At 36.4% G+C, this 16,142-nt stretch overlaps 1 protein-coding gene across 1 annotated transcript; it reads left to right on the forward strand.

Annotated features, from left to right (window-relative positions):
- Nucleotides 1-637: 637 nt before the first annotated feature.
- On the forward strand, nt 638-1,501 carry KAFR0K00145 (uncharacterized protein; the record flags this gene model as incomplete). Its single annotated transcript, XM_003959455.1, has 1 exon — nt 638-1,501. The coding sequence occupies one exon, from the start codon at nt 638-640 to the stop codon at nt 1,499-1,501; it is 864 nt and encodes a 287-aa protein (XP_003959504.1).
- Between the last annotated feature and the right edge of the window lie 14,641 nt (nt 1,502-16,142).

Below are 16,142 nucleotides of genomic sequence, written 5' to 3' on the forward strand. Positions count from 1 at the left end.
AAAAATATCTGCTGTAAGTGTATAGATCATTACCTACTTCGTTTAACTCCTTATCAGCATTCTATTGTGGATATGAGGCATTTTTATATTGAGATTTCATCATACAGCTGATATGTTTTGCCATATACGCAAAACTCTTTTGAGCGAACCATGAATTTTGATTTGTAGCCTCGGGAATCAACTATACGGTGGTTTTAAATCTAAAATGCTTAAGATTGTTAAGAACAACCAGCTGCTTCGCAGTCGTCTTCTAATGAGTAATATTTCTTTTGTAAGAAAAGTAGATTCCTACGCAAGCATCCATACAAGAAAAGAGCTCATGAAGATAACTAAGGGAGAAAAACAATCGTGTTTAAATGTTGTAGGATGATCGAGAATATGAATTAATCTAATTGGGAAAATGCTAGGTTACACTCAAGGTGCTGGTTTTCTCGTGACTTCTTGCTCAAGTTATCACTCCATGTAAGTATCGCTCGGGAAAAGAACGACCGCGGTCTGGAATTTTTTGCCAGCACCAATATTGACGGGTGGTCAGGTTTCAACAGTTCATTTGTAAAGACGTGATCCAATTAACCATTATATGAATACAATGATTCTGTGAAACCACATTTTTGACAGGCGAGTGCAAAACCAAAACATGGGGAAAATGAGAATATTTTTCGTTACTATACTCTCATTAGGGTTATTAACAATTACACGTCAAATATCTGCAGCATCTATAGAGTCTAAAAATGTGATATTTCTCAAAGCTGGGCAGACGGGAGTGTCTGGAGCCAATTATTGGTTATTAAATGGATCTAATGAAGCCATTCCAACCGTATATCCTACTCCCATAAACTATTGGGAGTCTTTATTTACTAAAAATAGTAATGATAACTCATCTCGTTATACTTTAGTTGACACATGTGTTGATAGATATTGTCAACTTGTCACGTTGGAAATAAATAATGGAACCATCAAGAATTATCAGGTCAAAACAAAGAAGTCCTATAGAAATATGACTGGAAGCACTTTTAGTGGTGGTTATATATATCATTATGACCGAGATGATTACTCCCGACTTAAAGATAAAAAAATTGGTTTGAATTGGCAATACCTCACTCAGTACTGTAGTCAAGCTGTTGCAAATCTGTGCGCAATTGTAGAAACCGTGGTTTACAAGATGCTAACTGCTTTCAATCAACGCAGTGATTATTGCTCAATTGATCATATTCTTTTAAATGCTTACAAGGAATGGGTCGTTTTTGTATCGCCATTAGAAACAGACAGTAACTGCAATGAAGATATTCCAGTACAAAAAATAAAATGTGCTGTCCGGACTGCGTTGGAGACTGAACGCAATCATGAAAAAACAGCCTTCTGTTTACATATTGATCACGGTAGTACCTACAACATGAATATCAGGCTGATAGCCGAGGGTTCTTCGGGTATGATTGATCCTTGGGGATTACCTTGTGCCACGATTGGTGATGACTGGACTAAAACAGCTAACTGCTGGTAGGTGCTCCATATCTGTGTTGAAATTGTGATTGTTTCCAGACCATTTAAGTACGCTTTTATTTAAATTTATTCGTGAAGCTTCTCTTCACTTCAGGTCGATTATTTTAGGCGCCAGAAGTACAGAGCATTATTGTATATATTTTCTAATTTCAAAGAATCTCCATTATGCTTGGACTACAAAGCTAGAAAAGCATCAATGGCAAAGGTTATTTAAATGTATATTGATGCTTTGTTAACCAAGTTAATTCCCCCCCATAGAAATAGCAAGTATGTAAATTTTACTGATAAAATAGACACGCCTCATACCAGAGTGCCTCAGGTTGTGGTATTCGAAATCAGTAAATATTGATAACCGACAGTAGTCGTTTCCTCTCTTGAAGAGCTATTAATAGATAACATTGGGTAACAAATAAGATCTAAGAATCAGCTGTAATATATGAAACAAATAAAGTGTGAAATCAGCTTTAAAATGTAGTACAAAACCAATATTTCTTGTACCTTTTTCGTATATAAATAGTATCGAGAGAACATCTTTTCCTTTCTTATTGAACATACTTTTCGTCTCTTATTAGATATACTTTTTATACAGAACCAATGAGAAACCGAAACACCACCCTTGTCATTATTTCGCTGGCAGTATTTAGTATTGCCATTGCCTCAGTTAGGTGTATTAGGGTGGCTATGATCAACATCATACTGCAAACCTCAATGACTAAGTTAGCTGATAAGCTAGGTACAAGGAGAGAAGCTAAGTGGGCAGTGGCAGTGGCAGTGGGAGGAGCGGCCAACATACTAGATTTGGTTAAGCACTGTACTACAGCTTCAGGGCAGCCGGTGGATGGTGTCGAGTGCGCTTCATCGGTCTTGACTTCGGTGGCCGCCTTTGGCTTTGCAGTAGCGAAGAGGTTAGATACGGGTGCATGATGAAAGAGGGACCTTAGGTGGGCTACAATGAGTGACGACCTCGTGATGCACATCAACAGCATGGCGAATCGGACCGGGCTCATCTATCTGGCGTTAACACTTGCGGGACTAGCTCTACTAGGGCCGTTAGTTGCAGACTTAGCAAATAATGTAGGTATGACGAGTGACATTCCAATGACTAAAAGAGAGTTGGGAGATGAATGGTTACTGGAGGGGACTATAGTCCACACTTCAGGCAATCAAACCATGTATAATTTTCTACAAACCAACTTTACGCATGCATACATCACAAGTATGCCGGAAAGCGGCTTCCAGAAACGTAACGAATTCAATGCTAAACAAACACTGAAGGCCACGAAATATTCGTGCAGTCTGAAAGTGAGGGGACTGTAGCATACTGGGATGGTGTAATCAACTGGATGGGTAATGGGGACGCTAATATGATGATCTTGGAACTTAGCGCTCACAGTGCAGCTACTATGATAGGAGGTGTGTACGACGGATGGATGTATCTGTGAATTTACCCCTCAACCGAAGAAGGATAATGGGTGCTGGGTAGCATGGGGACGCCAGGAGACTGGCTACGCTGCACATATGGATTTTGACGATGCAGGGTTTTGCGAAACGTATAGCTATGACATCTGTGACTGCACTAAGCAATTTTAACGCACAACATGCGACCGTGTTGACCGACGATGTCATTCGTTTCGTGTCCGTCTTTATATATATGAAAGATATAATCCATTAATAAAAAACCCAGCGGTAGCATTTTCCTCTCTTGAGGAGTTATTAATAGATGATTTTTAGTAATGAACGAGATCTAAGAGTTAGCCGTAATATACCAAACAAATGCAGTGTGGAATCAGCGTCAAACCATATGTTATAAAACCAATATTTTTGGTACCTTTTTTTTATATAAAGAGTATCTATCATAAGAGGAAAATATGTTCTCTCGATACTAGATACTGTTCGTTTATACCTTGTAAATTCATGACATTCCCGTCGATGACATGATAAAAGATTGACACTTGTCACCTGACGGCGTTATGTAGGTTCTGCCTATTTATACAAGTAGGTATTCTTCCTGTTATTGTCAATCGTCGTGTTAGCTCCTTTCGTTGTCATTTGCCAATCCATAGTATTCTCGTCTAGCGATATGTGCTATAGTCCTATAGGCCCTTCATGATTTCGTTCCAAAACTTTATATTAATCACTTAAGAATTATAAAAATACTAAACTGTCTTCTTTGCCCTCCTCCTTCATGGTGAGATATAATCTGACAACATCTGTTACTTCTCTTCAATGTACAATTTTTTTTGTAATAGAAAAAAATACTTTGGCCCTGGGACCATGACGTACATTAACTCAGAATATATTATGATAAGCCCATATTCTTCAAATTTTACCAGTAGAGTTACAATATAAGTCGTACATTGTTATATCTAACATGAATGCAGAGTTTATACATATTATAATTGCTTGAGCAATAATCAACTCTCTTACAAACCCTTCATGGTAATAGTAGTAAGAAAAACTACATCTCTTCATTTTGCAAGTCTTCTCAAATTTTTTTGTGATATATCCAATTATTTATATAGTCATAGACAGCGGCATGCATGGTCAAAATGGTGCCATTGCTCAAGAACCTTTAATACAAAGAAAGGTCTATTATGCAAAATAAAGGAGACAATGTGATCTAGTCTGTGGACCTCCTTAAGAAAATAGAGAACCAAAAATACGGTGTCTTTTCACTGAACCTTTAGTGGAATTTGATGAGTATGTCATTGTCCTCGATATTGTAAAAAAATCTAGGATCTGTCGCTTAAATCAAGTTGGCAAGTTTCACGCTTAGGTTTATTGTACACAAACTATGATCCATTTAATCCTATAAAGCTTCTGTATCTTCTCCAGGTCCTCTATTAGTACGTGAATACAACATCAACTTATGAAGGACATAAAATATGTTGTTATCATCATGTTTTTGAGCTTATTCACGCTTCCGCTTCGAATTTATGCAGTAGCTCTGGAATCCACCAGTGAAATATTTTTCAAAGATAGCCAAAGTGGAACATATGGGGCCACTTACTGGTTATTAAATGGGACTAATGAGCCTGCTCCTACTACATTTGCCGCTGCCCAAAATTATTGGGAATCTATCTATGCAACACATAATGATGACTTCAGTCTATACACTTTAGTTGACACGTGTATTGGTAGATATTGTCAAATTGTTACACTTAAAATAGCAAATGGCACGCTCAAGAGCTATCAAGTGAAAACACAGAACTTTTATTCGAACATGAGCGGGAACACATTTAATGAGGTCTATAAAAATTATCATGGTTACTTACATCAATTACAGGGTACATCTAAAAAACAGGGTTTAAATTGGTAGGATGTTGCCCAGTATTACAACCGGATTATAGCAAATAAACACAGAATTTTAGAAATTGCAGCTCAAAAATTCTTCACTCTTTTCAAACAAAGTAAGGATTACCATTCGGTCGATATCATTATTTCAGATATTTACGAATCATGGAATATTTTTGTATCCCCCTTTGACTGTCAACAATGAATTCAGTGAAACCGTTCCATTAGAGAACATAAAATGCGCTGTCAGAACTGCTTTGGAAGCTGAAAACAATCATGGGAAGACAGCCTTCTGCTTGCATATTGATCACAGCGGTACTTTTAACAGGGACATTAGAATCATTGCTAAAACTTCTAGTCTTAACGCAAATCCTTGGGTACTACCTTGTTCTGAAATAGTGAATGATTGGACTTTGGCATCTGATTGCTGGTAAGTGCTCTGTATTTTCGTTCATGCTATCATTATCTCCAGGTTATTCAACTATGTATTTATGTAAACTTACTTTTGTATTATGTGCATATGTTTGAATAAAACTCACTTTCTTTCTTAAATAATGAGGGGTGTTAAATTACTAATACATATGCACGAGCTAGATATGGCCTCAAATACAAGTGATTCACACCAGTTACATAACCAAAAAGATAGTGAGAGTAGTAGCAGTAGTATCTAGTTCCGCTTGAAAGACTTTATCTAAACCCAAGCGATAATACAAAGAATAAGAAGATACAAATATATAAAGCACTTCATTCTAATACTACTGAAAAAAGTCTAAACACCTATCTTTTCAACTCCGGAGAATAGTTTGAAAGAGACAACCCATCGGCTAGGGATGATATAACACATCGATGCATTTAGAAAATAACCTTACTACTTTTTTCACCAGTAATCCAGCCTTCCACAACGGAAAACAGCTATGTGTCAACTGTTTACTCACGACGGTGTTAAACAATAGGGCAAGTTCTTCAAGATTAGATCTTCTAATTTATCTTGGTCAAGAGAAAAATCTCTGTAGTGACGCATGAGCAAGAGCGAATATATGGTATAAAGATGTTAACGTTTTGTGCCCTGATAGGATGAGTGTCAGTAATAATGGAGCTTAAGACATTGAAGCGGATGTAACGGTGAGGGGCGATGAATTAAAACATGCTCGATAACTACTCAGGACAACAGCACTTGTAGCCAATTGCTCTAAATGAAAGTAATGAAACGGCAGCAGCTATGTGGAAGCCTAGAGCTGCTTCCGTTCCATGTGCACTATTAGATCAATCAGATAATGAAGGCATTATGTTTCATATCGATAGGCACATTTCCTAATGGAATTTTACGAAAACGTTGAATGATTGCCATTTCAATTAGAATGTTTTTTGCTGCCAAATTGTATTCACTGACCTTTCCAACAATCTTCACTTTGTGACTGAACTCAACTTAATCTTTTTCCTTTCCAATGTGGTGAACTCTGTGCTTTCAAGCATTCCTTCCCGTAAGACAAACATGTTGGGCTGGCACGAACCAAAAGAGAATGACATTATACAACTGGACATTGCCTTGTTTCAAAATGATCTGCGGTTTCTTTAGGTTTAGTAGTCCTATGACTGTCAATGAAACGACAAATAACAGTTTTACTACCCTAGTAGATGCCAAAACTCCTAAAGAAGAACAACTTATATTATACGGTCAAACACAAATGGTAGCCATCCGTCAAACAGAGTGATGGCTCTTAAATAAAAGCAATGATATTGATAACCAGCCGTATTATAGCGCGTGTAAGACTTTAGAACGGTACTATTTAATTTTATATATGATTCATAGACTTCTACAAACAGTTATTCTGTCTAACTTGGTCTTATGTTGTCGTTTTCCAGCACATTAGGAGAATAAACATGACTCTTTAAATGGATAGTACTCCTCATAGAATAATTTGCGGTATCTCTTTGTTCTATCAAGTTTTGGCCTCACATTCATTACAGAAGCGAAGGTATTTCCAAGTTTAAACGGCCACGTATTTATATCTCGAGATTAATGTTTATCAGAAAGGGACCTCTAGAAGAGCCATCGTAGGTCACGTTGGGAAGAGTTGATGGCGTACCTTCAACCTTCTCAAGGTGAGGTAACCACATCCGACTTCACATTTACTATAACTCTATGAAGTTTCCGTCCTATGGCTCCAAATAGTTATAAATGAATGTTAAGATTAAGAGAATGTTCATTACATATAAAATGATCTGCGAAAAGTTGACGTATATAATTAATTGTACGACAGAATGTGTCCGTGAAGAAAACACGCTTTGGTGTTATATGTTATATAGTATCAGCTCTTCCAAAATAATTAGGTGGCCAGAAGACATATGCACGTTGGCATAAGCTTTCCTGTACCAACGATTTTGCTCGTATTAAAAACGGATTCAATTTGATGCTACAATCCGCCATATAAGTTCATCACTGATGGGAAGTAACTGAAGAGTTTCTCGCACATTTTAATCAATGTCATTAACATGAGTTGCTGCCTCGTGATAAGTGCGTGCCGGAATGTCCATTAATATAATTATTTATATGACAGTTAACTATTATCTCAGACAGGCCATACTGACGGCTTGTCTATTTTAGGAAAATTTTTCAAAAGAAGAGACCTGAAAAAGGACGGCTCATAAAAAATTTCTTTTTCGAATCTGGAACCCTTGCCCGCAACATTCATTTGCCTACGTCTTTGAAATGACGTGGGCTCTTTTGTGCGCACTTTTCTCTGTTTCTTAGAATTGGCACAGTCATCTCGAGGGATGTGTCACTATGATCACACTCTCAGAGTAGTATGTACAAACAAATCTATTTTTGTCTCCATTTTTGGTCGCATTTAAACTCAAATAGTCAGGAACGCCTTTTTATACCCTCGCAACACATCTTGTCGTTCCTTAAAGCTTTTTTGCGGTATTCGGCAAAGTGTGTTAGTATGAATGCTAATTATATTTGCATAGCGTGAAAAAAGACTAGGTTTCCTTAGGTTTTTGCGACGTGACCAACCTCAAGAACATTATATAGGTACTTCCACAATAGTTCTTTTGTTTTGAACGAGATTTAAGCAAGCATAGTAGTAAAATACAGGGCTACAAAATACATTCCGTTACTTGCATAAGTTGCAGTCTTTGACAGTTTTTGAGGTCTGGAACAAAGCTCATACTTTGAATAGAAATTCATGTTGCCAACCGAAAATTTATCATTCTCAAACAGTATATTTTATTTCAGAGTAAGTTTTTTTCCTCAGAGTCTTAAGTAGTTGAAAAATTGTTGAAGCTAAACAGTTTTAACAGAGTGGTCCACGATAGCGTTATTGGCCAATCGAGGAAAAACAATGCGTTCAATTTCCTTATTTTGTTTTGCTTTTTTCACTGTTATTGCCCTTGCAGCATTTCCATATTATGATTATATTCATTTAAGCGTCACAGCTAATTACGCCTATTTTCGAGACGATAAACCTGTTGCAGTTAAAGTAGCTTGGTGGGGTTCTTTTATTCAATCATCGAACAATGTTATCCAAACAGGCATAGATGCATGTAAAATTTGTAAGGATAATCACGAGAACTCCGCATCTTTAGATTGTGCACGTGCGGTAAGTATTTGGCTGCAACACTCATGACTAATTTATTATCGATTTACGTTGGCTGGCATTATGCAGGAACACCAAATGGAAGTTTAGAAGGTGAAGATCCTACAGCGCTTCGAAAAGACGGCTTAGGCACTGTGAAAGTACTAATGATTTGTATGACGTCTCTTGCGTTACGGATTGGTTATTTGATCACTATTCTCAACCAGAGTCCGGAAAATGGTACCCAATTGACAACTCATTGACCAAAAGAGATTTGACTCAACCCTCAATTTATTTGAAACATAACGAAACCTCTGAAGTGTATCACTTGATCTTTAATCCTTCATCTGTATCAACAGGAACATTGGCGATTGCACCAACAAACATCGCAGGAAACTCGACATTAGCAAAACGCCAAGATCTTCCAGTGTATTCTCCATTGTGTACTGGATACATTGCTCTCGATTTCTGTGCCAACCAGAGTAAATGGGGAGGCTTCTATACCAGTGGAGAACTTGAAAATGAACTAAATGAGATTTTCGCAAATGATGTTAGTGGTTCATGGAGAGCAGATTGTTACAAGATGTATACTTGCGAAGATACTTGTGATACGCAAGATTGGGAAGTCTCCTTTAGACTTTACTATGCTAGTGTAGGTCAATTCTTACATTGGACAAAATGTGATACCGATTCTTAGGTACAATTCTCTTATAAGAGATAAATACTTTTTGCAGCGCCATATAGCAATAAAACATCTTTGATCGATAGTAGAAAAGAACACAAATATTTGGGTACTAATGATCTTGCAAATTTCACTTTTAATGCAAAAATCTTTAACGATCCTTAAGTAAAAGCGTTCTTAACACGATGTGTCTGGAATTCATAATTATTTAATTCAAAGCTTTTTGTGAGTATATTTCTGTAAGTATTTTCTTCACCGTTCCCATTGTGCCTTTCGTCAAAAAAAAATGTACTCCATTACCAACAGTGTAGCTTTGTGCCCTTCAATGATGGCACTTCTGTATGAATAAACAAATATATATAGTCGATGGGATGGCGACAGTTATGAAAAGGTTGGTTAGCTTCAGGAAGTCATTCCCTTCAATATTCACTGACGCTTCCTTGTCAGGTAATGGTAGATCGATGATGCGCCTATTATTTGGTCCAAAGCTTAATTCTAGGAAGCTAGCCCTGAAATATAAAACAATCTTAGAAATTTCGGATGTTGATCAAGTGCAACAAGTAATGGTTTTGGAAACGTACCACTTTTGAATCCCATAAATGGACGTGTCACAGACTCTTCTAACTGTGCTTGTATGATTTTAGGTATCCAGCGATTACAGGCTTCAATTTCTTTCTCAGGAGCAAGAAAACCCTCTTTCTCGATTGGATAAACTTAAAAATACAGTTTTAAACCGCTAGGGTTTCAAATACATCAACAAGAACATGCTTGAAATGTGCTATAGTAGGAAATTACTGAAGCTAGTTGTCTTGTCATAAAGAGCAAATGATCTATTGATGGGGGATATAAGCGGCTGCAGAATAATTTTTGTACGTGAGCTTCGGTAATAGTGTATGCACTTATGAACTACTATCGCTAATAGCGGGTATCTTGGGATTTCTGAAATACGGGCACATAGAAAATCAGAACCATCTATCATTGTTGTTATGGTCCTACGGTAAGTAAAAACGAAAAGATGCAAGGTTATCCCAACCCAAATGATTTTTACTAAGTTTAATCCTTTTTTACAACGTTACGGGTGGCCATAGATTTTTGCAGACTTATCTGCTGCGATGGCTTCTCCGATATTCAAGTTCACAATGCTGGTATATTTAAGAAGCGATTCTAAATACGAAGGTCACAAGATATGGCTTCGACAAATTTTAGTCTGTACTGTATTTTGAAGCTGCGAGAAATGTTGCTCAAATAGCACTTCTATTATTCGCAGTTGGCCAAGAACCTCATTAGAACTGAATGTAAATTGCCATTTTGGGATATATCCTGTCATCGTGATAATCGTAGTAACTCTAAAATTATACGGCGCTATCAGGGCCACCCCGCTTTGAAAAACATTAGCAATAAATGACGTTTTCAAAAACAGTTTGAGGTGCATCGAGCTGAGAGGTATGGATATTGATGTCGCTAACTGTAGAGGCTTAATGGACGTACAATTTTTCGAGAGTTGAGGTTCAACCAGTGAGGAATTAGAGCAGTGGAAAAAGTTCATAAATCGGAGACGATGTTCCAAGGTTGATATCGCTGAGATCCATTTACTGATGAAAATGACACTATCTAACAGGCTCTCTTTTGAACATATAAATAACTGGCTTTATTTCCAACTCTCACTGATATTTCTATTCCATTTTATCTATATGCTAGTTTGTAAAAGAAACATACTATTACGAATCCATAATCAACAACGATTCATTGATTTCTGAATTAATATTCACATTTACATTTTTACAAAGTCCTTTACTTTATAACTAAAAACAAAATATTTACTAAATGTGTTTTTTAGCGTTATTCTTCCTCATCCAAGTCGTCTTTTGTGAACTTACTTTTCCAGACACTTCCGGTGACTTGCCATCCTCTACAGCTGACTGTTCAGAAGGATCTTTTATGATAACTCATGAAGGCTTCGCCTATTGGGATGGTGATTTGCTTACTTATGTTACGGACAATCTGACAAACGCTCTTAGCGATATGTTCGGAGTTACTTTTGATAATGAAATTAAACAAATCTATAAATTGTCTGAGTCTGGATATGTTATCGGTGTTTTTGGAGGCATTCAATTGGATAATCTTATGCTTGGTGTGTTGACCATTCTTAGTGTATTAACCACCCAGCAGAATGGTATGAATAACTATTTTTATCTTGAATCTCATACAGGTGACCCAAAAACTGCTTATGGTTTTATTGTTGCTACGGAGGAAAATGAAGCTTATGTTGATGAGGCTGTCAAAACATGGAGCATGGGAAAGAGTTATGATTTCTACACTAGCTCCCAATCTATTGGTAATGTCAACGTCTGCCAACGGCTAGCGGAAGAAGCTTATGGCTCCGGTTAACTCAGCCGATTTTGGTGAATGTATCTCGATTTTCTATGATTCATCAAAGACTATTGAGGAACAGACTGGTTTGACAGATGATGTGTTGTACGTCTACAATAACGGTACGGTTTCCTTTAATGACGGCGACATGGTTTGTGTATCTAGTGACACTGCAAACCAATAAGCATCACCTCATTGTCAGACTCATAATTATGGTCACATTTCTCGTTCTTTTGTCTGAGTTCAGAACATGTTGTTGTTGACGGTTTTGCTCTTTTATATGTGTGTATAACCACGATAATTATTTATTTTATTCCCTTTTTTATGTATCGAAATAGTTAAATTAAAGTAGTACAGCGTGATGTTCGAGCTCTATATACTATTGCTTTGCTTTCTCTCACTTATACAAAGTTGTGCGTCTTTTTTCAACTTATTTAAGATCACTTTGCATGCTTGTGAAACACATATTTTTAGTACTGTTATACTTTTTGCGGTCAGTGGCAGTAAATTCGTCGACTCTTCTGGATTCTTTGACTAGAGCCAACAATGACACTATATAAAGTGGAATATGATGTGGTAAATAAACGGTACCACTGAAAATTTCCTAAATCATTAACAGTAGGAATCCAACTAAGAAAATCGAAAATTATATAGATCATGACAGTCGTTTGGTATATTAGGGCCTTTAGTTGTTTTTCTGTATATGATAAACTGGAAAAATGATTTTACCTTGCAACAGTATACCTGGCGTGACAGTATATATATATTTTTCTTCTCAATTTACATACAGACTCACTAGTCTAGCAATGACAGACATACAATGGGGAGAAAAGGATTCATCGTAGTACCAATTTACACATATCGTACTATCCACATAAAATAATGTTAGGGACGATACCTGCTGAAAATGGCAACATATGGACATTTCAGTGTTTGAGAAGGTTTACACACTAAACATGGCATGATAAAAACGATCTCGTATTAACATGTAATAAATATGACATATTAAATTTGACAAAGTATTGGCCTCTGCATCTAGAACCTGATAATTTTTCTGAATCAGAACGTGTTGGAAAAAGCATAAACATTCAGTTGAACACTAAAGTTTGGCCAAATTTTGTCTCACCGCATATTATTTTATATTACAATTTCTTTCATATATAACCAGTGCAGTATTTGGTACTACACACTGGTATCTACGAAGCTATTATCTTGGTTGACGGCCCTTTCACAATATGAATACAAATAACAATAATAATAATATACAAGAGACTTCTTCCGATCTTTCTTTACGTAAAAAAAGAGAAGATAAGGCAGGAAAAATGATGAATACCGCGTTGCTTACCAGCACACGTTTGATTAACTTGTTGTTATTCCTTTCTAATTCATCAAAGACCCACGGATTAGATTGTCTTAACACCAATTACACATGAACAGCTTTTCTTGAGCCGAATCCCTCCTCAAATGGAATATCTTTAAGAGCTTAGGTCTGCCTTCTTTCCAAGCATCGAATAGCATCACACTCCAACTATTCAATGGTAGATTATGATAAGAATAACATGGAATACTATTTTCAACTGTTATGAGGTATTGGCAACATTTGTAACTATGAATCTGTTTCCATTCGGACCAACCACTCTTCCATTTAAACTATATAAAATAAACACATGCAACGATTCTAGTATCCCTTGTGGTGTTCAATGTGCAATGCAGCTGATTTTTTAACTAAAATCGCCAGTATTTGTTCTTCCTTCAAATATTCTAAATTGATCTGCGTTTTGTATCGCTCGACCCATTTATCGAAACGCAATCATAATGTTGGAAGATAAATCATCCTTATAGTGTCTAGTTTCATGTTGATACATGTTTCATGCCGTTACAAGTTTCATAGCGTTACATCCTTGAAAGTTATAACAAGCAGCCCTCTCAGATTAAATATATATAAAGGCCGATGCTTTCAGATATTTTTCTTGGTTGGAAGCTTGTCATGCTAAGTATTTTACTTTATAAAGAAGATCGCACTATGCTATTACTATTTTTATGTAGCAACGTTTGTTACAGCCTCTATAACTCCAATTGATTAAACTTGTTATTATTATGTCTACTAAAGGTTCCTACCCGGGATCGAACATACGTCAACAGTATTGACTATAAGAGACTAAAGAAATGATAAGAAAACTGGTTTCCTGTCAAGCTAGATACAGAACTAATCCAGCTAATGCAGCAGTTATAGTTATCAATATTAATCGCACTATCGTAGGACAGACCATATTCGTGGAGAGGTTTGTACATATAAAATCTGCACACGAAGGAGACACAAAACGTCCCATAAGTAATATGAATCCAAAACAACACGCATGAATAAATAAACTCGATGAAAATCCAGCAGTAAAAAACGTAACACCAATGAGCATAGCAATTGGGAGACCTATCTGTATTAAATCTTTCACCAAAAACTCAGTCTCTGGAATACTATCATCTTCAGATGAGAGAGCGGAATAGGCATCGCCATTTAAACTAGACATGATTCTATAATTCTTATTATGGATATTTTTATTATACTGTCGGGTGTTTTGACTAAAACGAGGAAAATATTTACATGAAGAGGATAGATAAGTCAAATTCCTTTCAAGAGAAAAAATATTTATCTATAAAGTGTGATAGTGCAACGGATCACGTGAATATATGCTGGATTATCTGCACTGCAGTTTCGTAAATAGAGGACATGGCGATTGAACTGTAACAAAATATTTTATGTTTTATCCGTTCAAGTAATCTTTCTTAAAGAGGAAGATTTGGTTGTTCGAGATTGTTTCGTTGTAACTTATTCATAAACATAGGAATGTAATGTACTGTGAACATATAATTCTTTTTGCACGCGTAAACACTTAGAAGCAATGCAGGACTGTCACATTTCAAGAAATCTTCGAAGTCCGAATTGACAGGAAGTAAAAGTTTAAGGCTCGAAACTTGAAGGTTGAGGAAAGTTCTAATTTTTGGAAACATTTTTGCTGCATCGATTTTTAGGCAGCATTTTCAGATCTAGTAGAGATCTGAGGACTTAATCATAATGCTTGTGTTCCATTGAGTAGTGTCGATAGAATACAACGTCTCGCCAAGTCTCTCAACCTCTACATCGGGAGAATAACGGGGTCGGTTTGCTACAAATCAATTTTTAGTAACGTTTCACTCATTCAAAAGCAGAGCCGTTTTTTACGGACGCTGGATGACTTTACTCAGGTATGAAGCTTATTAGCTGATAAACTTGAACCATTTCTGAAATAGCTGTGGTAGGAATAAATATCTGAACCGTTTAATTTTTATTAGAATAGTTTTGTTGAAAGGTACCTAATCTTTCAATCTATTTACAACAAAAATAAAAAGCGTGAATCATTTAGTCAAGATTTTAATTGCTAAGTTAAAATAAGTAAATACAGCTAGCTAAAGTAGTTCGACAGTCATATGTAACATTTGAATCACAAAAATAGGTCCACCCTCCCGAACTAGAACTACTTTGATTTAATCCTTTGCTAGATTTATTTGTTTGACTACCCCTAGAAAATTCTTAAATGCTTCTGTCGCGTCTGGTTCTAGCATATTTCTTCTTTAAATAATGAATCGAAAATAGAAAACTTATGCCTTAATCAGAGCAGCTATTATAATGGGACGGAGTAATGAATGCTAGAACTATTGATTTCATTGAAGAGAGTCAAACAGCATTTTCAAGTTACAAGAGAAGGCGAAAGTTGGAAAGTGACAACTTTTAATAACATTCACGTTGGCTCTTATGATTCTCCGACGGAGCTTTGTGCTTTCCAGTAAAAGCTGACAGATTTTTGATAGCCTTCAGTCGTCTTAGCTTTTATTTCAGCTAGTTCGAAGTCAGCTACCTCCAAAGCGCAAATACTAGGTTTGCTCATTGAATGCATTTCAATTTCATCTGAGATTTCACTGGCTCCGCCGTTAATTGATCTTGGTGGTGGTAATGGTTTGAACGACAGCATAAAAATGTTAATGCAAGTCTCTCCATTGTAGAACAGGTAAGAACTAGCCCATATGTCATGTCCCTAGAGATAGATGTAAATTTATTTCATCTCTTCTTAGTAGTTATTATACTTATATCGACAGGGAGTCAGCGCAATAGCTACTCTTGGCTGATAATCGAATCCAAAAAACTATGAAAGAATCATGTATTATTGGTTCTCCAATTAGTCTGAAGGATGAGGCTTTATCAAGATACTTTTAGTTTTACTCCTATTTTCCTAGCAATCTTTGACTATGCAAGAAAATACTTTCTTCAAATTTTACCTCCAAAGATGGCTTCCAAACCCAAAAATAAGATATTGTAAAGCTCTTGAGAGCTATTCTGTCTTTTGCCTTTTGGACATTACGGTAAAGAAGGGCAGGTCTTTTTAGTTTTTAGGAACTTCAGAATATTTTGACCCTTATACTTGTATCAATGTCGGAAGAAAAAGTGGTAGCTAAACGGGAGTAGATACAGAGGTCAGTGACCGTGTGTAGTGCACTCGATTTGGAATTGATGGAGCTAACAAGTCTAGAAGAAAAGTTTTTGCTCACTAAGCGATGTAAACCTCGAATCTTACTGAAAAACTTCAAATGGTGGCTTGTGTTGATCATATTAATTGAAGTGAATACATGGATCGAGCGTTTTGCACTTTTCAAGGTATGTATGATCGAATATCAATATTTGTAAGAAT

The sequence above is a fragment of the Kazachstania africana genome, chromosome 11 (assembly GCF_000304475.1).
Source record: "Kazachstania africana CBS 2517 chromosome 11, complete genome".
Classification (NCBI taxonomy): Eukaryota; Fungi; Ascomycota; class Saccharomycetes; order Saccharomycetales; family Saccharomycetaceae; genus Kazachstania; species Kazachstania africana.